The sequence below is a fragment of the Eucyclogobius newberryi genome, unplaced genomic scaffold, assembly GCF_026437365.1.
Source record: "Eucyclogobius newberryi isolate DKJ021-1_F unplaced genomic scaffold, fEucNew1.0.hap1 SCAF_17, whole genome shotgun sequence".
In the NCBI taxonomy this organism is placed as follows: Eukaryota; Metazoa; Chordata; class Actinopteri; order Gobiiformes; family Gobiidae; genus Eucyclogobius; species Eucyclogobius newberryi.
The window spans coordinates 16,408,427-16,429,240 of NW_027315801.1; the positions used below are offsets into that span (position 1 = coordinate 16,408,427).

The 20,814-nt window shown below is 44.0% G+C and overlaps 1 protein-coding gene across 1 annotated transcript in view; it reads right to left on the reverse strand.

Annotated features, from left to right (window-relative positions):
- Positions 1-661: 661 nt before the first annotated feature.
- cfap74 (cilia and flagella associated protein 74) overlaps positions 662-20,814 on the reverse strand; it is an 80,487-nt gene continuing 60,334 nt past the window's right edge. Inside the window, exons 26-37 of the mRNA XM_072448615.1 lie at positions 20,300-20,349; positions 19,789-19,878; positions 18,185-18,294; positions 18,048-18,103; positions 16,934-17,053; positions 16,180-16,335; positions 15,889-16,033; positions 7,320-7,465; positions 6,202-6,298; positions 5,379-5,497; positions 2,481-2,615; positions 662-813 (exon numbers count right to left, since the gene is read on the reverse strand). Of these exons, the coding sequence (XP_072304716.1) occupies positions 709-813; positions 2,481-2,615; positions 5,379-5,497; positions 6,202-6,298; positions 7,320-7,465; positions 15,889-16,033; positions 16,180-16,335; positions 16,934-17,053; positions 18,048-18,103; positions 18,185-18,294; positions 19,789-19,878; positions 20,300-20,349 (1,329 nt within the window). The 3' untranslated portion in view covers positions 662-708. The remainder of the gene's footprint in view (positions 814-2,480; positions 2,616-5,378; positions 5,498-6,201; positions 6,299-7,319; positions 7,466-15,888; positions 16,034-16,179; positions 16,336-16,933; positions 17,054-18,047; positions 18,104-18,184; positions 18,295-19,788; positions 19,879-20,299; positions 20,350-20,814) is intronic.

Below are 20,814 nucleotides of genomic sequence, written 5' to 3' on the forward strand. Positions count from 1 at the left end.
AATGCCACAGTTCTCAGTCATTGTATCAAGCACTATCACAATATGGACTGGCACCTTCCACTCCAGCCTCCAGCGGCCAAGTCCCGCCTCTTTACGCCAGCGTTAAGGTCGGGAAGGAGCGCCCTGGAACTGCCCCCTGGAAAAGGCTCACGTTAACGCTGCCTCCGGAGGCAAAATACGGCCAAGAATCGGCATGTGCGGCGTATAAAAGTATATGATTGTTAGGCATGTGGATATTGATCAAATTATTGTCATGTCTGTGTCCTATTTATCATGAGTCAAGACGATCTTGCTGCATATGGGTCACAATAAACTATTCGGTGTATTTGAACTATTCTGGGTATTTTCTGATCATCTGTGGACTAGTCTAAACAATCTTAAAGCGGACGTCATAGCGAAGGTCAGGCCATTTTTATCAGACCCAAGCAACAGCGATATAAAACACAGCTAAATCTTGTGAAGAGTCAAATCTCAGCTGCAAGACGAACAACATGCCGCTGTTTTGCCTGTTTCTCCCTGTTTTCATCAAATAAAGAACTTGAGAACGATCTTTGCCTCTCGCAGTCTGTATAGACAGGCACATGTGAAACAGACTGGACAACATTAAAAAACAAAATCAAACAATAATTCTATAAGTCTCTTATTCATTCAAACATTGACTTGAATGGCATAGAGGTGAGCACTATGAAGGGGCCGGGGTCAGCAGGGTCATGAGGGATCAGAGGTCACCAGGGCCAAGAGGTTGACGCTGTACACTCTAACTGTGTCGGCCTTCAGGGTCAGGGTGACACAGTTCTGCAGCACGTCGTAAGGCTGAGGAAAAACACACACACACACACACACACACATATTAGAGGGGCACAAGAGCCACATTTCCACTGGTTCACTTTGGAACGGACTGGTATGGTCCGAAAGTGGTCTGGCTTATTTTTGGCTCCTGGAATGTTTTAGCTTGAGATAATTGGATAAAAGACAACGCAGACTCAGGTGAAAAGGAAAAGGTAAAAAGCAGATGTAAACAGAAAAGAATCATCTCTCATCAAACGTTCACCTAATCTTGTGATTAATGCCTTATTTACACTGATGCTAATTTATTGAGCCCACATGCTTAGCAAAACAAAGCTAGCACACGTTAGCAAGAGTTGTTTCCTGTATATCGATGCACGGCACTCGCTTTGTCAAGACCCAAAATAGAATTGTAGTGCATAAAGCATCTAACAGATCCAAAGCCAATGCATAACATAATGGGACGTTGAAATGTGGTGTAGAGGTTTTGCACAGAAGTAAAATAAATGAGGAAAAAGCTGTTCCTGACTCCTCTAGCTTCAGCCATGTCTCACAGCCACAAACTTGGAATTACTAAACGTCTTTTTGTGAATTGCTGAGATGGAATTTATGATTAAAAAGTATAATTCAGGTCCAATTTGTATTTAATTTATTACATTTGTCTGAGTGACATCAGTTGCTCACATAGCAGAGCTCTTTCTGCAGAGGTCTAAACATGGAGACTCAATCCTCCATCAACAGAACCAGTTTGGGGGCTCAGGCCAGTGGGAACGTGGCTATAAAGCACCTTTAACACTCTATTATACCTGATTACCTTTAGTCCACATGGAGCCAGGCATTAAACACAGACATATAACTGTGCCAGAGCTGTCATACACACCCAACAACAGGACTAAAACATAAAAACAGAACAAACATATCTCATGTATGACCCACTAGGGGCACTATGTAGTTGCTTTTTACATTGATCTTCATGGACCTAAGCTGAGGATAAGAAGCTCTACACTGGGGTCCTTTCCAAACAGTTTCAGTTTCCAAACAGATCAATGAATGCAGGAGATTAAAGATTACTTATTGAAAACTTATTGGTTAATTTTCTTCCTCCACAATATGGACAATGGCAATCGCTGTAATTTGCGAACATCCAAAATATAATATTTATATGACCATATCTATATAAATGATTCATTTATAATAAACAAACCCCTGCCTGTGCTTTTTAAAATTTAAAATCCCAACTATGGCTATAGGAGCTGTCCACTGGACAGTGGTGCTGACTCCTGCCTCTAACTGTGCCCTTGCAGATCCCTACAGTAGGACTTGTGTGAATAGGCCCCACTGCCTGTAAACTGTAGAATCCATGGCCCATAGATGCCACACATTTTAGATCTCCCTTTAATCACACCATAACTTAACTATTGCTAGCTACAGTGATATGTCTATATCATGTGTTTGTTGATGTCAAATGTATATGGGGGAAATGTTGATTTATATCAAAGTGCTGTTTAATAATGTATCTGGTCCTTGTGATTTTTTGTGTCAAATGTAAAAAACAGTAGCAATAGCTCCGTACAGGGCAGTTTAGAGTAAAAGTATTTCACCAATACTGTTAGTTAGCCTCCTCACACAATCGCTGAATACTGTGATAATCTTGCCCCATGAGATTTGCACACAATCCCCCATAATCCACGAACCTTGTAGCCACTAGGGGGCGTCCATGTTACACTGACAGTGCGGCTGCGGCCCGGCTCCACTGCTCCTTTGCTGGGCTCTACACTGAAGCCCTGCTGCTGCGCCGGCCCCAGGTTCTCCCACACAAACTCGGCACTCTGCACACACAAATGCAAATCAAACTACTACAGCAAAGACACAAAACTGCACATCAAACTACTACAGCAAAGACACAAAACTGCACATCAAACTACTACAGCAAAGACACAAAACTGCACATCAAACTACTACAGCAAAGACACAAAACTGCACATCAAACTACTACAGCAAAGACACAAAACTGCACATCAAACTACTACAGCAAAGTGTCGGTGTAATCCCTCATTCGTCCAGGCGTGTTCCATAGTAGAAAAAGCTTCAGTTGTAGTCATCTGGACGTTTCGACTCTCATCCAAGAGTCATTGTCAATAACAGAATTTAGGTCGAGAACTCCGATATTAATACTGTTCTGTGGTAAGACCCGCCCATTGGGAGGAGCCTTCCTGAAGTAGAAAGAGTTGTTGGTTTCAACAGAAACTCCCCCCTTGTATCTACCGAGCTAGCCTATTCAGAATCTTAATGGGCTGTTAAAACCTCTTTGTCTTAGTGAGACCCTGGCTCCACCACCCTGAGTACCTGATTAGCATTTGAATTCCCTGGTCCTTTACCTTTCCAGGGGTTCAGTAACCCATTATAGATAACAGGAAGATTAAACCTAAGCCCTCCATTTCTGTTTAAAGAAGGTCTTTCTTTTTTAACAAAAATAGCTTCCTTGACTCCTCTTTCAAACCATCTTTTCTCCCTGCTTAAAACCTTCACCTCACCGTCTTCAAACGAGTGATTAGAGGCTTCAAGGTGGAGATGCACGGCGCTCTGTGGACCTGAACTAGTATTTCTTCTGTGCTGATAAAGCCTCTTGTGTAGAGGCTGTTTCGTCTCACCTATGTACCGTTCTTTACAGCTTTCTTCACTGCATTGGATCGAATAAACTACATTGCTCTGTTTTTGAGTCGGCAACTTGTCCTTAGGGTGAACCAGTTTTTGTCTTAAAGTGTTTCCTGGTTTAAAATAAACAGGGACTTCGTGTTGTCTAAAAATTCTCTGCAGTTTTTCCGACAGGCCAGACACATAAGGGATAGAAACACCCTTCCTTCTCTGTTCAGTTTCCCTTTTGTCCTGCTTCTTGGTTCTCTTCACTCTGTTGAGGGCCCAAGCGGGGTAACCACAGGCTGAGAGGGCATTTCGGACATGTTTTTCCTCTTTCTTCTTGCCCTCTGAGCTGGTGGGCACACCTTGAGCTCTGTGTTGTAAGGTTCTGATCACACCCAGCTTGTGCTGTAGTGGGTGGTTGGAACCAAAGAGCAGATACTGGTCCGTGTGTGTAGGTTTCCTATATACTTCTATTTGGAGCTTCCCGTCCTCTCCTCTGATCGTGGCACAATCAAGAAAGGCCAAGCGATTCTCCTTAGCGTCTTCTCTTGTAAACCTGATATGTGGGTCCACAGCATTGATGTGATCAGAGAAGGTTTCCAGCTCTTGTTTCTTGATTGTTACAAAAGTATCATCGACATAGCGGAGCCACAGTTTTGGGGCTATGCCTGAGAATGAGGACAGTGCCTTCTTCTCTGTGCCATGGGCTCGCCCGTCTCTCCCATAGTGGCCAACCTGTACATGGAGCACTTTGAGAAGAAGGCACTTGGACCTTACGTGCATAAACCTTTACGTTCCTCTTATTGCACTTTAAGAAGTCAAAGTCAAACAGATATCACGAGTCACGATTGATCTCACACATGGTGATGTGAGAGAGAGGGACGCAAACTCAAACCCGCTCATCTCTAACTGAGGCTGCACAGGGGCCCGGGACAGGGGCCCGGGACAGGGGCCGCACACTGTTCACTCCAAAGTCTCACGTCAGAGGTTCTGGACGAGACGGCGCTCGTCCGGACCGGATCTCCGCCTCTTAGTGACCGGGGCATAGACGCCCCTCACCGGCCTCACCTGCAGCTCACACTACCGGGCTGGTGTAAATGTGAAGCTTATTATCTTTCATTCAGACATATTATTGTGCTCAGAGCTCTCGTCGCCTCCAGCCTGAGCGAACTAACGTGACAGAATCGTGTTGTTTCAAACAGCAGCATTAACCGTCTCTTTGTAAGAGAAGTTCAATACCTGGAGAGTGTTGTTGAGTTTGCAGTTTCTTTACATCGTCAATAAGTTTCTTCTTTCGTTTTTCGGCACCAGGAAATATATTCTTCTGGACATGAGGACCACGTTGTGTTGTGTTTATGTTTTGCTCTTGTTCTGCTCGCGCACAATGAAGTTGCCCAATCAGCGCAGGTCTGGTGTCTCGGTTGCCAGATTGTCATTACAAATAAATGCGGTTTGTGCATTATATGTTACCGCTGTGTGCGCTGCCGCGCCAGCAGCGCTACGACGGGTTGCCAGATTAGGGGCCCTATTAACGCCTCGGGGCCCTACGCGGCTGCTTAGTTCGCTTATAGGCTGGGCCGGCCCTGTCTACAGCAAAGACACAAAACTGCACATTAAACTACTACAGCAAAGACACAAAACTGCACTACTACAAACTACTAAAGGATATGACAGCCGAGACAGGTAACATCACTAAAACAAAGTAATCATCATTATACTCAAATATTTTTTAATTATGACTATCTTTCCCCATTGTGGTACAAATAAAGATTATCTTATCTTATGATCTTTATTGTCTCATTAGAACTTACTCTTTAATGTTTTGATCACAAAATTCTGCCTGAGGGGTGTAAAACTATGAATATACTATGAGTATTATCCCCCAAACCATGGGCCTGTGGACTTCAAAAGCCCAGAGAAAAGCAGTTTGAACGATTGTCCTGAGGGTTCACCTTCTTGCTGGGCAGCGTGGAGCGGACACAGCCCACCTGCAGCTCTCTGACCGCGGGCCCTGTCTGCCCCCTGCTGCCCGGGGCCCGCAGGGTCACCAGGACAGGCGTGGGCTCCTCCTCTGAAACACAAAGCACAAACGTCACAGCGTGGCAGTTGTGGAGATACATTTTAGTTAAATAAATCCCAGTTGAGAAGCCTTTGGAAAAGAAACTAATCCAAGACTTCATTTCAGAGCATTTCAGAACATTTCAGAGCATTTCAGAGCAGTTTGTAAAGGTCTAAACGACAGCGCTAAAGCTTCTACACAATCATCAACAACCACAGGCTTTGAAATGAGTCTTTTTAGACAGTGTTTATTTTCTTTATTTTTTGGTCAGTTTGCTCTCTCAATATATAGAAACAGCATTGTCCAATCGTCACCTAAATATGTTTGATTCTTTCACTGAATCCCCTTCATCATAGATTTATGTATCGGGCGTTGTAAGTTCAAAGGTCACAGAGGAATAAAGAGCAGCCCTTAAAGCAGAATCTACACACTAAACTTAAGATTCTGACGGCTCGTGCAGGAGGAAATTATCTTCAATAAATGAGGCCAATTTTACATTCAATTTCCAGTAAGATCTAGTGTACTCAAATACTAAATAAGACATCCAAAATCCTCTGTGAAAGCTCCTGTGTGTCTAATACTACTCATTATTTTTTATATGAAAACATGAAATGATAGAGGCGTTTCAAAATGATAGCTCTAAATGTGAGACTGTTTCTGTTCAACTGAAGTTAGATGTGATTGTGACCTTGGATCTTGCAGTGTGCTTGAGGTACCTGAGTGCAGAGCAGTTCGGCTCAGAGGATCTCCTCCCCTCACAAACATGCTGCTGGAATATGCTGCCCCCCGCAGGTCCATCACACACACTGTACTCTGGAACACAGACAGCAGTGTGTAGTTTTGTACTGTAGAATCCACGGCTGACGTTGTATTTTAGTTTATCAATCTTTTAGTCATGTAAACAAGTAAAAGTTTGAAAATGTATCTATTGATTGTGGGGTGAAGCAAACTGGAGGCACTGCTCTGTCTGAACAGAGTAACAGAACAGTCTAAAATGGAAATACAGCTGAGCTCATCTGTGCCGTTTAAAAAGCCCCTGTCAGATCAAAAACAAGTCGGTTTGTCACACTCAAGAGCAGGACAATGAACACTTATTGATCACAGATAAATGTGTTATAGTGACGAGCCAATCAGAGAAAATGTATCACAAACATACGAGCTAGAGGATAAAAGACAATCAGAGGTGAGACATGTGATCTGTCTGAGAGGAAAGTACACTTTATTGTCCCCGTAGTAACATCTGTCCTCTGTTAGGTGAGACACTGTGACATGTGGCGTGACACGGATGTCCCTGCACATTCACCATGTTAAACACAAAGCCATAAATGACCAAAAATGTCTGTAATGTTTAATAGCGCTCGAGACAGAACACCAAGAAATAACTGTTACCATGGAAATGCTAAACTATATGAAAGTAACTGCTAAATACAATTGTCACACTACTAAAGTTTATCATTTAGCATCTTAAAATCTCCATTGGTTTAACATTAGCATATGTATTTTTTATTAAGAAGATGAATATAGTAATGATTTGATGAATGAGTCTTTTTAAATGTGTGAAGCATCAAAACTTCTTCTATATTTTTAGATATGAAGTAGAGATAAATGTGTAGTTTCAGTAAATAACGTCTTTATCCCGACACACACATATACTGTAAGTGTTTTGTTGTTGAAAATACAGAGAATTGAAAGACATATTTGTGTTAAGTAAGTGTTGAGTTACATTTTGGAGGAAGAAAAAATATGAAGAAAGTCCTTCCAGGAGATAATGCTCTCTCTGGTTTGTGACTTTCTAACACATTCTTCTTTTGCATTGTTTTGTGCCAGGCCTGACCTGATTGGACAGCAGCACTGAGAGGCAGGCTCTAAACTCCTGCTCTTCTTTGGGTTGGAAACAGAGCTGGACATCCTTACTCTGGCCTGGAGCTAGCCTGCCCTCTGCTGGCACCGCGCAGAGCACACTCCTGTCACTAGTGCCGCCTGCAAAGACAGAAGCTGGAACGTTAAAGCTGTTGAGGCCCCAGAGCCACGGAGGCTGGAGCACATACAAATTTTGTAGAACACTTGTCTCTTGTCTACAGCGGGACAAAGAACCAAACCAGTGTGAACGAGAAGCGGAGACACGGTCAGGGCGGCATTAGCAAGAAAACCTTGTAGCTACTGCATCTGCCACACACTATGACATGATCAAATACTTTAAAATGTACTTTCATGTGGGTTTACCTTACATGTACATGTGTTTTCCTCTTTATAAAAATATATTACTCATACACTTGGTTAGACATCTAAAACCCTGTTTTTATTCAACTCAATGCAATCTATATTTGTAACGCCCATAATTACATCTGTTTCCTCCAGGAGCCACATCTATGTCCTTCTCCTCTAATGGAACAAAGCAGAGCTCCTGAACACATGTTTCCTCTCTGTCTTTCCCAACTCAAAGTGAACCGTTTACAAGCAGCACTTCCCCAGTGTTTACGTGACAACCTCCAATCAAAGTCCTCTCATTTACACGTTTATAGTAAATCCTGTTCAATCAGACTGCAGCATCCTCACAGCAGGATTAACAGCAGTCGCACGTTCACACTGGCCTCGTTTCATTTAAACCCATTTCTGAAAATGCACATAAACTCAGGACTACGACTGAGGAGTCGTAGTTTGAACCTCCATGATCCCAGTAACATGTGTAGAAGTGTGTGCGTGTGTGTGTGTGTCTGTGTATGTGCGTGTGTTTGTGTGTGTGTGTGCGTGTGTGTAGTGGTGTTCCTGCTGCATGTAACAGTGCAGTCCCATCACTGACCATTCAGCTGATCAGGTCAGAAACAGAGAAACATTAGAGCAGTGGTCCCCAAACTACGGCCCGCGGGCCGCACCCGGCCCGCTGGGCCTTTCAATCCGGCCCGCCAAGCTTGTCCAAGTTATATTAAAAAATATTTAAAAAAATAAAATAAAATTTATTTTTTTAGCAAATGTCGGAGTCAAACTCATGATACTGTGGCTGGCCGTTCATTTTCCCTTTTGCCTGTAATGCCAACATTTCCCGAAGAGATGGCACTGTTCCCTCTAAGCCAGTGGTCCCCAAACTTTTTGACTCGAGGGCCACATTGGGTTCTAAAATTTGGCCGAGGGGCCGGGCCAGGAAAATATGGTGTGTTTGTGTGAACTAATGAATTACTATATATTACAGGCAAGATTTGACCTGTAACTTGTAACAAAGCAACAAATGCAAGGCTCAATGTAATAATTGTTTTCCAAATGCATTAAATAATGATTAATTTAATTACATTTCAGTTGAATAAACACAGCAGGAAAATTGACCTTCAATTTCAGTGGGAACAGTGTTGTTGATCTCCCTGTTTTGCATCAAAGTCTGGTGTAAGTTTTGTTGTGGCAATTCTCAGGATCGATCCTTTGGTGTTGGTCAGTGAAGCTGGATCTGTGATGGGCTTTGTTCATGTTCATGACACTGAATGTCTCTCATATGCAGGTCGAGCCAAACAAGACCAGCATCTTCTGTACGTCCTCCGGAGGTTTTGTTTCGTTCAGTGAAGCACAAAAGTTGTTAAGTTTAAGAGTGTTGGACCGTTTTTTTATTAGCATTTCTTCTACCCATAAATTATCTAGTAGTAACAGCATGGAATGATTAATATCCATAAATAAAAAAATCTTAATAAATGTCACCAGAATATGCAAACATTTTGACTTTAATGTTACATTTTTGCACTTCTGTCCTTCTCATGTCTCCAGTGGTTGGACACTTTGTCCAGGTTGATGCTGCGTTTGCTTCTTGCTGTGACTTTATGCTCATCAACTGCTACAAAATGTGCCACTTCAAGACCATTTCTGGATGATATTATTCATAAACAAACAGGCCGCACCTGTCATAAACCGCAGGTGCCCACGTTGTAACATGAGATATTTACACATAAATAAACGCAGTAGTGATGCGTCTTTTAAACCGGGGGTCTCGTGGGCACGCGGCGCGCACGCGGCGCATCCGCGGTCCGTGGTGCACCCCGCGGTCCTGCTTTAGACCTGCTTTAGAACAAATCACAGCTCTCTCTAGTGCCCCCTCTGTCTCTAGTGTCCCCTCTGTCCTTGATGACTCTGTGTGGCTGATTTACCTGTGTCTTCACATCAGGATCATCTGCTCCTGAGCGCGTACTCATCGAGTGAGTGTTACTGTGACATGAGATATTTACACAGAAATATGATCCAGATAATGATGCACATGTTGTCTTTTGATTCGTGAGTCAGGTCTGGCCAAGAAAGTCTCATTTTCACAATAGTGACACGCCAGTGTCTATTGAACGTGCCCGCGGTCCGCGCTGCGCCTCGAGGCCGCGGTGCGCGCTGCGCCCAGGGCCGCGGTCCGCACTGCGCGACTAATAAGGCTAATTTCTCAGTAAATATGATTCTGATTGTAATAAAACACACAGTGTTTAGAACCTAAAAATGTAGAGAACATGACATGTCCCCTGGACAGTGCTTCTACTGTCCACAAGATCTACAGTGTGTCAAACACTTGCGCTTCCTGCTTGATGGGCCCCAGTGGCCGTTTGTGGTGAATTTTATTTTCTGCGCGCCATAGATCTTAAGTGCGAGCAGTGCACAGCTTAGAAGGAACAGTGCCATCTCTTGGGGAAATGTGGGCATTACAGGCAAAAGGGAAAATGAACGGCCAGCCACAGTATCATGAGTTTGACTCTGACATTTGCTAAAAAAAAAAAAAATTATAATATAACTTGGACAAGCTTGGCGAGGCCGTAGTTTGGGGACCACTGCTGTAGACTGTAGACTGTAGACTGTAGACTATAGACTAGATCAGGGGTGTCAAACTCATTTTGGGCCGTGGGCCGAATTTCGACGCTCAGGCTGGGTCGCGGGCCTAACATAACGTAAAACATAAAACAATAAAAAAAATATAAGAAATAAATAACTTTATATAGCCTACGCTGTTTTTGAAGCAATTACTGGATCAATTAAAAGAAATGACAAACACGTTTGTTCTCATAAACTGAAATGTATTAAGAAAAACAAGTGTCATTTCACCAACACTGTGCTTCAGTTTATGTGCATCACAACTTCAGAGTCTATCTACAGAGATAAACATTTAGTCTATTGTTAAATATTGTTAAATAGGTATTTGGAACTGAAAAATATTGTATTTGACTTTATAGCAAAATAAACTTCAAGATTTAAAAAACCTTTTAAATGTACTAACTAACATTTCCACGTCTGTGTAGTTATCTGTACATCTGAACTGATACCACCACTAAATACAAACACACGTGGAGCGTTTAAGGAGGTTAAGTTATGAGCCTCAGTTTTCCATCAAACCAAATTCTTTTCTCTAATCGTGGGCCAAATATTATGTACAAAATAAAACAATAAAAAATATACAAAATAAAAAGCTTTCTTACAGCCTAGTAATAGTTGTGGAGACTGTTGCGCAAATGTGCAGCAGTTGAAAGACTGCTCATTTCTGATGTGAAGTGTTCATATCACAGACATGTTTCTGCTCAAACTCCATACAAGCTCACTGTTTTCATAGTTTCAGTTGATCTTAGTGACAAATGATTCATGTAGTGTCTCAAATGAGGTAATTGTGTTGTGTTCAGTCACATTAGTGTGGACATACTTGGTGGTACTTTGTTAAACTCTGACCTGTGTTTCTACCTGTGGCTCCTGATCTGTCCAGGTTTGTAGAGGATGTTTTCCTCACAGAGCCTCATCACAGAAGTTAGTTTTCTTTTTGTTAGCTCCACTTTTAGCACAACTCTAACATCCACTAAACAGTCTTCTTTCTTTCTCCCACGTGTTTCATAAAGCCACACGTCTCTGTCCTCTGGTCTGAGGCGCGTAAGTGCTGTAAAGTGCGCAAACGCGTGTCTTACTTCTCTCAGCACTTCTCTCTCCTCAGTACACAGGGCAGTGAAGGCAAGGCAAGGCAAGTTTATTTGTAGAGCACATTTCATACACAAGGCAATTCAAAGTGCTTCACACAGCAGGAAAAATGCATTCAAATCACAAAGAAATTACAGAAACAGAAATACAATAAAATTAACTAAATAAAAAATTATCAATCCAACTGATTTTCTAAACTAATAAAATCACAAATAAAAGAGAAGAGTGCAAAGATAAAAATTAACTACAATAAAATTAACTAAATTAAAAATTATCAATCCAACTGATTTTCTAAACTAATAAAATCACAAACAAAAGAGAAGAGTGCAAAGAAAAAATCCTTTCAGTCATATGCGCAGCTAAACAAAACTGTTTTTAGCTTAGATTTGAACATTGTCAGAGTAGAAGCCTGTCTCACATCTTCAGGAAGACTGTTCCAGATTTTAGCTGCATAAAACTGAAACGCAGATTCCCCATGTTTTGTCCTGACTCTGGGCACCAGCAGGAGGCCGGTCCCTGAGGTCCTCAGAGTCCGAGATGGTTCATATGGCCCTAACATATCCAAGATGTACTTTGGTGCTAGGCCATGGAGAGACTTGTACACAAGCAGAGCTGCTTTAAAGTCTATTCTCTGAGCCACAGGGAGCCAGTGCAGAGACCTGAGAACAGGACTAATGTGATCATACTTCCTGGTTCTGGTCAGGACCCGAGCAGCAGCGTTCTGGATGTACTGCAGCTGTTTTACAACTTGTTTGGAGAGACCAGTGAGCAGGCCGTTACAGTAGTCTAATCTACTGGAGACAAACGCGTGGATAAGTCTCTCTAAATCTGGTTTTGACACTATATTTTTGATTTTGGCAATGTTTTTTAGATGGTAAAAAGCTGCTGATGTTATTGATTTGACGTGGCAATTAAAGTTCAAGTCTGAGTCCATTATTACCCCCAGATTTCTAATTTGGTTTGTAGGTTTTAGAGCGAGACTCTGGAGGTGACCGCTAACACTTTCTCTTTGTTTCTGTGGCCAAAAACGATTATTTCAGTCTTGTCTGAGTTCAGTTGGAGAAAGTTGTTTTGCATCCACACACTGATCTGTTGGATGCAGTGACAGAGTGAATCTACTGGTCCATAGTCACCTGCCGATAGTGAAACATAGATCTGAGTGTCGTCTGCATAATTGTGATAGGACACATTTTCACTGCGTATCAACTGACCCAACGGCAGCATGTAGAGGTTGAACAGAAGGGGACCCAGGACTGACCCTTGGGGCACTCCACAGGTCAGGGTCATGTGGTCTGAGACACAGCTACCAATTTCAACAAAGTACTTCCTGTCTTCCAGATAGGACCTTAACCAGTTTAGGGCAGTGCCAGTGATGCCCACCCAGTCCTCTAGTCTCTGTAAGAGGATCCCATGATCGACAGTGTCAAAAGCAGCACTCAGATCTAACAGAATTAAGACTGAGGCTTTGCCCGTGTCAGTGTTCAGGCGGATGTCATTTGTCACCTTGACAAGAGCAGTCTCAGTGCTGTGATGAGGTCTAAAACCTGACTGAAAAACATCAAATGAGTTGTTTATTAAGAGGAAATCTGTGAGCTGTTGGTAAACAACCTTTTCAAGGACTTTGCCCCAAAATGGCAGATTAGAGATGGGCCGGTAATGACTCAGTACTGCGGCATCAAGACTGCTCTTCTTTAGGAGAGGCTTTATGACCGCAGTTTTCAAAGACATTGGGAATGTTCCAGATTGAAGCGACATGTTAACTATGTGAGTGAATGGTGCTAACAAACTGTTCAGCACAGACTTTAGAAATTTGGTGGGTAACACATCAAGGCAGCATGTAGATGAACTCAGACTGGTGATGATCTCATGGACAGTTTTGTCAGTTACTGGTGCAAAGTGAGTTAGCTCTAAGTGTCTTGGTGGTTTTAGGGTAATTTTTTGCATTGTGGGATTTATAGCATTTTTAATGCCCTGAACTTTGTCATTAAAGAATAATGCAAACTCATTACACTTGGATGTGGAAATGAGTTCTAACGGCAGCTGAGCTGGAGGGTTTGTTAATCTGTTTACTGTGGCAAACAGGACACGCGAGTTGTTACTGCAGCTTCCAATTATTTCAGAAAAATATCTTTCCCTAGTTCTACATAAGATTAGGTTGTACATGTTCAGCTTTTCTTTGTAAATCTCTTTTTGAACCTGGAGCTTTGACTTGCGCCATTTCCGTTCGGCCCTGCGGCACTCCCTTTTCTGTGCCCTGACCGAATCATCATTTCTCCACGGCGCCTTCTGCTTATTTTTAACCATTTTAGCCTTTATAGGGGCGATTGTGTCCTGAACATTCAAAACACTAGATGTAACAGAGTTCAACAAATCATTTACATTAGAACATGAGACATTTTCAAAGTTTATCATTTCCATAAACAGTGCACCTGTGCCATCACTTATGTGTCTCCTCTGAACAACTGCAGGACCAGCCGGTGGTTTGGGAGAAACAGACAGGTCAAAGAAGACACAGAAATGATCAGACAGAGCAACATCGATCACATTAACATTTGAAATATTTACCCCCTTTGTAATTATGAGATCTAGAGTGTGTCCTTTGCTGTGGGTGGGGCCTCTCACATGCTGAGTAAGACTGAAGGTTTCAAGGACAGCATCAAGCTCTTTAGCGTTTCTGTCACAAATATTATCAACATGCACATTGAAATCACCTGTAATGACCAAACCATCAAAGTCTGTGCATATGACTGAAAGCATCTCAGTAAAATCATCAATAAAACTTTGGCAGTGCTGGGGAGGCTTGTATAAAACAATGAAGAGAATGGATGGAGACCGTTTTAGCTCCATTTTAAAGGATACATACTCAAATGATGAAAACACCCCAAAAGAAGTGAAGAGCCGCGTGGGGGAGGGGCGGCCACCAGCGGCATTGTCGGACGTGTAGTTTTGGCGCTAACAACGGTTACGGAAGTAACTACGGTTCTATGAACGAAAAAAATAATATATTTTTTTTAAATATTAATTCAAAATGTTCGGCGGGCTGGATTAAAACGTTTGGGCAGCGGGCCGGATCCGGATGTTTGACACCCCTGGACTAGACTGTAGACTATAGACTGTAGACTGTAGACTGTAGACTATAGACTGTAGACTGTAGACTGTAGACTGTAGTCTGTAGACTGTAGTCTGTAGACTGTAGTCTGTAGACTGTAGACTGTAGACTGTAGTCTGTAGTCTGTAGTCTGTAGTCTGTAGTCTGTAGACTGTAGTCTGTAGACTGTAGACTGTAGACTGTAGACTGTAGTCTGTAGTCTGTAGTCTGTAGTCTGTAGTCTGTAGTCTGTAGTCTGTAGTCTGTAGTCTGTAGTCTACAGTCTGTAGACTGTAGACTGTAGACTGTAGACTGTAGTCTGTAGTCTGTAGTCTGTAGACTGTAGACTGTAGACTGTAGACTGTAGACTGTAGACTGCAGTCTGTAGTCTGTAGTCTGTAGACTGTAGTCTGTAGTCTGTAGTCTGTAGTCTGTAGACGGTAGACGGTAGACGGTAGACGGTAGACGGTAGACGGTAGTCTGTAGTCTGTAGTCTGTAGTCTGTAGACTGTAGTCTGTAGACTGTAGACTGTAGACTGTAGACTGTAGACTGTAGTCTGTAGTCTGTAGTCTGTAGACTGTAGACTGTAGACTGTAGTCTGTAGTCTGTAGTCTGTAGACTGTAGTCTGTAGTCTGTAGACTGTAGACTGTAGACTGTAGACTGTAGACTGTAGTCTGTAGTCTGTAGTCTGTAGACTGTAGTCTGTAGACTGTAGACTGTAGTCTGTAGTCTGTAGACTGTAGACTGTAGACTGTAGACTGTAGACTGTAGACTGTAGACTGTAGTCTGTAGTCTGTAGTCTGTAGTCTGTAGGCTGTAGGCTGTAGACTGTAGACTGTAGTCTGTAGTCTGTAGACTGTAGACTGTAGACTGTAGACTGTAGTCTGTAGTCTGTAGACTGTAGACTGTAGACTGTAGTCTGTAGTCTGTAGTCTGTAGTCTGTAGACTGTAGTCTGTAGACTGTAGACTGTAGACTGTAGACTGTAGACTGTAGTCTGTAGACTGTAGACTGTAGACTGTAGTCTGTAGACTGTAGACTGTAGACTGTAGACTGTAGTCTACAGTCTGTAGACTGTAGACTGTAGACTGTAGTCTGTAGTCTGTAGTCTGTAGTCTATAGAGTGTATACTGGGACAAGAGTGTGACCAGAGAGTTGGGTTGTTTACTGCTCTAAACTTCACTTTTCTTCTAATAAGACGGTGATAGACAGCCAAAGCTCATTTCCCTGACCTGTTTCATGTGATGGTCAGCAGTTATTCCCAGGCGTGGTCAGTCCTGCCGCTGAGAAGTGTCAGGTAAAGCTTTGGCTTGTGTACTTCTGTCTTATTAGAAGTGAAGTTTAATTTGAAAAAGAAGAGAGAATGTTCTATGTGAGTGACATGGAGCTGACCTGACAGGAGCTGACCTGACAGGAGCTGAGGGGGGCTGTGGGTGAGGTGCAGACGCTGCCCCCTGCTGGCACTATCACAGCCCCCTCCCTGGAGTGTGGGTGGAGCCTGGCTGGAGACCAAGGTCCTGAAGCCCACCTCGACCACAGAGTTGTTCTGGAGCTGAGCACAACAAAAAACACCAATCTAAAAATGACTGTTTTACTTTGATTAGAAGAGGATTATTAAATGCACACAGAGATGTACTTTCAGGGCAGTAGCGCCCCCTCAGTTTGTTTTTAGCGCTTCAGCTGAACATCTCTCCTCACCTTCAGAGTGTGGCTGCTGCTCTCGTTGACCATCACATGACCAAAGTCTAGCCCAGGAGCGGAGGGGGAGCAGGTGACCTCAGGCAGCACCCCCTCTCCACACAGGGTCAGCCAGAGTGCCCCCCTGACGCTGCGCAGTTCCAGACGCTCCCGGTACTGCAACACAGGACACGCACACACATGATGCTGAAACTATAAATGCACTTCTGTACCTTTATTTAAGTCAAATGATTATGTCTATTTACATTTTTTTTTCAATATATCCATCCATCCATTTTCTACCGCTTGTTCCCTTTCGGGGTCGCGGGTGACTGGAGCCTATCCCAGTGACTTCGGGTCTTAGGCGAGGTACCTGGACAGTGGCCAACTTGTCGCAGGGCCAACACAGAGACATAACAGACAGTTCACTCTCACATTCATTCACTAGGGCCAATTTAGAGTCACCAATTTTACCTAACACATGCATGTCTTTGGATGGTGGGAGGAAGCCGGAGAACCCGGAGAGAACCCACGGTAACACAGGGAGAACATGCAGACTCCACCCAGAGAGATCATGTGATGTTGGTCTGGTCCGGGAATCGAACCCATGATCTCCTTCTTGGGAGGCAAGAGCGCTAACCGCCTTTGCCACCGTGCACCCAATATTTTCAATATATGTTTAAGTAAATAAAGGTTCAAATACGGTGAGTTCATAGCACTCCATGTGAGCGCTGGGGGTTCGAATCCGGTTTTGACCATTTGCTGCATGACTGACCTTCAGAGCTCCAGATGGGCAAAAGGCCACCAGCATCGGGTGACTCTGACCCGGTTTGAGGGGCCGCAGGGCGTTCAGCACAGAGAAGGGGCCCCCAACTGCCAGGAGCGAGGAGCCCAGCTGGAGCACAGTCAGGGAAGAAGATACTGCTCCAAACTCACTCAGGTCAGTCTATTCACCTCCTCCTCCACTCCTCTGTTCCTCTGACCCTCTCCTCTGTTCCTCTGACCCTCTCCTCGGCTCCTCTGACCCTCTCCTCTGCGTTCTCTGACCCTCTCCTACGTGTTCTCTGCTCCTCTGACCCTCTCCTCTGCTCCTCTGACCCTGTCATCTGTGTTCTCTGCTCCTCTGACCCTCTCCTATGTGTTCTCTGCTCCTCTGACCCTCTCCTCTGCTCCTCTGACCCTCTTCTCTCCTTCTCTGACCCTCTCCTCTGCGTTCTCAGTTCCTCTGACACTCTCCTCTGCTTCTCCGACCTTCTCCACTGCTTCTCTGACCCTCTCCTCTGCTTCTCTTACCCTCTCCTCTGCGTTCTCTGTTCCTCTGACCCTCTCCTCTGCTCATCTGACCCTCTCCTCTGTTCCTCTGACCCTCTCCTCTGCTCCTCTGACCATCTCCTCTGTTCTTCTGACCCTCTCCTCTGCTCCTCTGACCCTCTCCTCTGCTCCTCTGACCCTCTCCTCTGCTCCTCTGACCATCTCCTCTGTTCCTCTGACCCTCTCCTCTGTTCCTCTGACCCTCTCCTCTGCTCCTCTGACCCTCTCCTCTGCTCCATCTCCTCTGTTCCTCTGACCCTCTCTTCTGTTCCTCTGACCCTCTCCTCTGCTCCTCTGACCCTCTCCTCTGTTCCTCTGACCCTCTCCTCTGCTCCTCTGACCATCTCCTCTGTTCCTCTGACCCTCTCCTCTGCTCCCCTGACCATCTCCTCTGTTCCTCTGACCCTCTCCTCTGTTCCTCTGACCCTCTCTTCTGCTCCTCTGACCATGTCCTCTGTTCCTTTGACCCTCTCCTCTGCTTCTCTGACCCTCCTCTCTGTTCTCTGCGCCTCTGACCCTCTCCCTACTCTGAACTATACATATACACAATACACATACATTCTTTTCCAGAAGGATACATGTAATGATTCGTCCGATACATTTTGAACAACACACTTCTGTGTGACTGTTTCTCCTGAAAGCACAGAGTAAACCACACATTTACAACTGAGCTGTATGAGAGGGGAAAGAAGATAAAAAAAATGCTGCTACTGACCCACTGTCACGTGATGGAAGTCCACAGTGTTCCATCCACTGTCTGATGTGACCACCAGAGGGGGCTGTACGGCAGGGCACTGCAGCTTCAGGCAAAGTGTGTTGACAGGGCTGAAGAACAAGAACCACACATATTTTATAACACTTTGTGACTTGTCAGTGAAAGGTGCAGTACAAATAACATGTACTTACTTACTTATACTTATTATAAACTGGCAGATTATGTCAAATTTGTTTTCATAAATACTTCATGAAAATGACCAAGATATATGAGATATAGATTTTTACTTCAATGTTGATTTATTCACAATTACGAGAACATTGTTTTGTGTTTAAACTTTGTGTTTAGGTTCTAAAGTTGTTAAGTTTATTTGTTGAGGACAAAGTCAGTCAAAATGCTTTACAAAACAGATGAGGATGATTAAAACAACAATACAAACGACAAAATAACTGAAGATAATATTATTTCAGGGTTTAGATGTTATAGTTGTTAGTCCAAAAGGCACATTGTTTAAACTTGTGGTTTATAAAGTTTTAGAAACTAATTAGGGCTGCCCTTTGTCACCGGTTCTGTTCATAATTTTTATGGACAGAATTTCTAGGCGCAGTCAGGGGTCGGAGGGTGTCTGGTTTGGGGACCACAGGGTCTCATCTCTGCTGTTTGCAGACGATGTTGTCCTGATGGCTCCATCAAACCCGGACCTGCAACATGCACTGGGACGGTTTGCAGCCGAGTGTGAAGCGGCTGGGATGAAAATCAGCACCTCCAAATCCGAGGCCATGGTTCTCGACCGGAAAAAGGTGGCTTGCCCTCTCGAGGTGGGTGGGGTGTCCTTGCCCCAAGTGGAGGAGTTTAAGTATCTCGGGGTCTTGTTCACGAGTGAGGGAAGGATGGAGCGTGAGATCGACAGGCGGATCGGTGCAGCGGCTGCAGTGATGCAGTCGCTGCATCGGACCGTTGTGGTGAAGAGGGAGCTGAGCCGAAAGGCAAAGCTCTCGATTTACCGGTCGGTCTACGTTCCTACCCTCACCTATGGTCATGAGCTTTGGGTAGTGACCGAAAGAACAAGATCGCGGATACAAGCGGTCGAAATGAGTTTCCTCCGCCGTGTGGCCAGGCGCTCCCTTAGAGATAAGGTGAGGAGCTCGGCCACACGGAGGGAGCTCGGAGTAGAGCCGCTGCTCCTCCACGTCGAGAGGAGCCAGCTGAGGTGGCTCGGGCATCTGTTCCGGATGCCTCCTGGGCGCCTCCCTCGGGAGGTGTTTCAGGCATGTCCCACCGGGAAGAGGCCCCGGGGAAGACCCAGGACACGCTGGAGAGACTATGTCTCTCGGCTGGCCTGGGAACGCCTCGGGATCCCCCCGGAGGAGTTAGAGGAAGTGTCTGGGGAGAAGGAAGTCTGGGAGTCCCTGCTCAGACTGCTGCCCCCGCGACCCGGCCCCGGATAAAGCGGCAGAAGATGGATGGATGGATAAAAAAATAAATAAAAAAAAATTAAATAATTTGTCTTTCAAACTTTTTACATTTTTTATTTTCTGCACTGAATTTTGGAAAAGCCCATCTGAAACATGAGAGTGAAATTCACTAGTGTAAGTGTGTTTTACCTCCAGGACGGGGCCCGCTCTGGAGCCTCTGGGACAGGATCAGACACAAAGCAGATCACACTGACATGTGCAGGGGCCGGGGCCGGGCTCCTGACCACACACATAGAGACACAGATATACACATACAGTACACATACAGTACACATACAGTACACACACACACACACACTCACACTCACACACAGACACATACACACACACACACACACACACACACACACGTTTATAAAGTGAACCTGACACTTCAAATTTTAAGCTTGAGTGCTTCAAACTTGCTGGGAGAGAAGTATCCATTAAACATCTAATCGTATGATTCTTAATACTCAGTGAGTGAGCATACATAACATTTTTCTAGTTTCGGGTTTTGTTGTATCAAGCAAACACAACTCCATATGTTATAAATAATGTATAGGCATAGAAATATGATAAATAATGTATATGTGCTGTAAACAAACTAAATAATGCATCTGATCAGATAGCAGCAGCTTCTAAACAAAGTTTAAGAACTCACAGTGGACTCATCTTCACCAGCTCTTCTCTGCTGCCCTCTGCTGGACTCTCCTGAGACACACATGGACATAGGTTTACATCTTCCCTTGGTGAGATATATATATACAACACTGTTTTTGGTGGTCTCTTTGGTTGCACACATTACATGAGTACAACTGTTCAAGATCAATAACAATATGGCACCTCCACCACTTAAAAGCTCTGCCACGTTAACATCTGAACATCTGAGCAGAACAACAAGGTCCACAGCCAACAGCCAGTGTCGCAAACCTAAAAGCAAAAGGAAAAGTTTCCAAAAATAGAGGAATCATTTTCTTAAACTGAACCTGATTAAACATACAGTGGAAGTCAGGTGGGAAGGGCACAAGATCTTTACTGTCATTATTGTAATTTTGATCATGAAATCCTTCTGTGTTTTGTCTGTCTGGGATGGAAATGGCCTTTGAGTCTCTGTCATGTTTTCTTTGAGTAAAGCTCCTGAGCATGGCCCCTGACAAATTAAATTAATCAACTAAA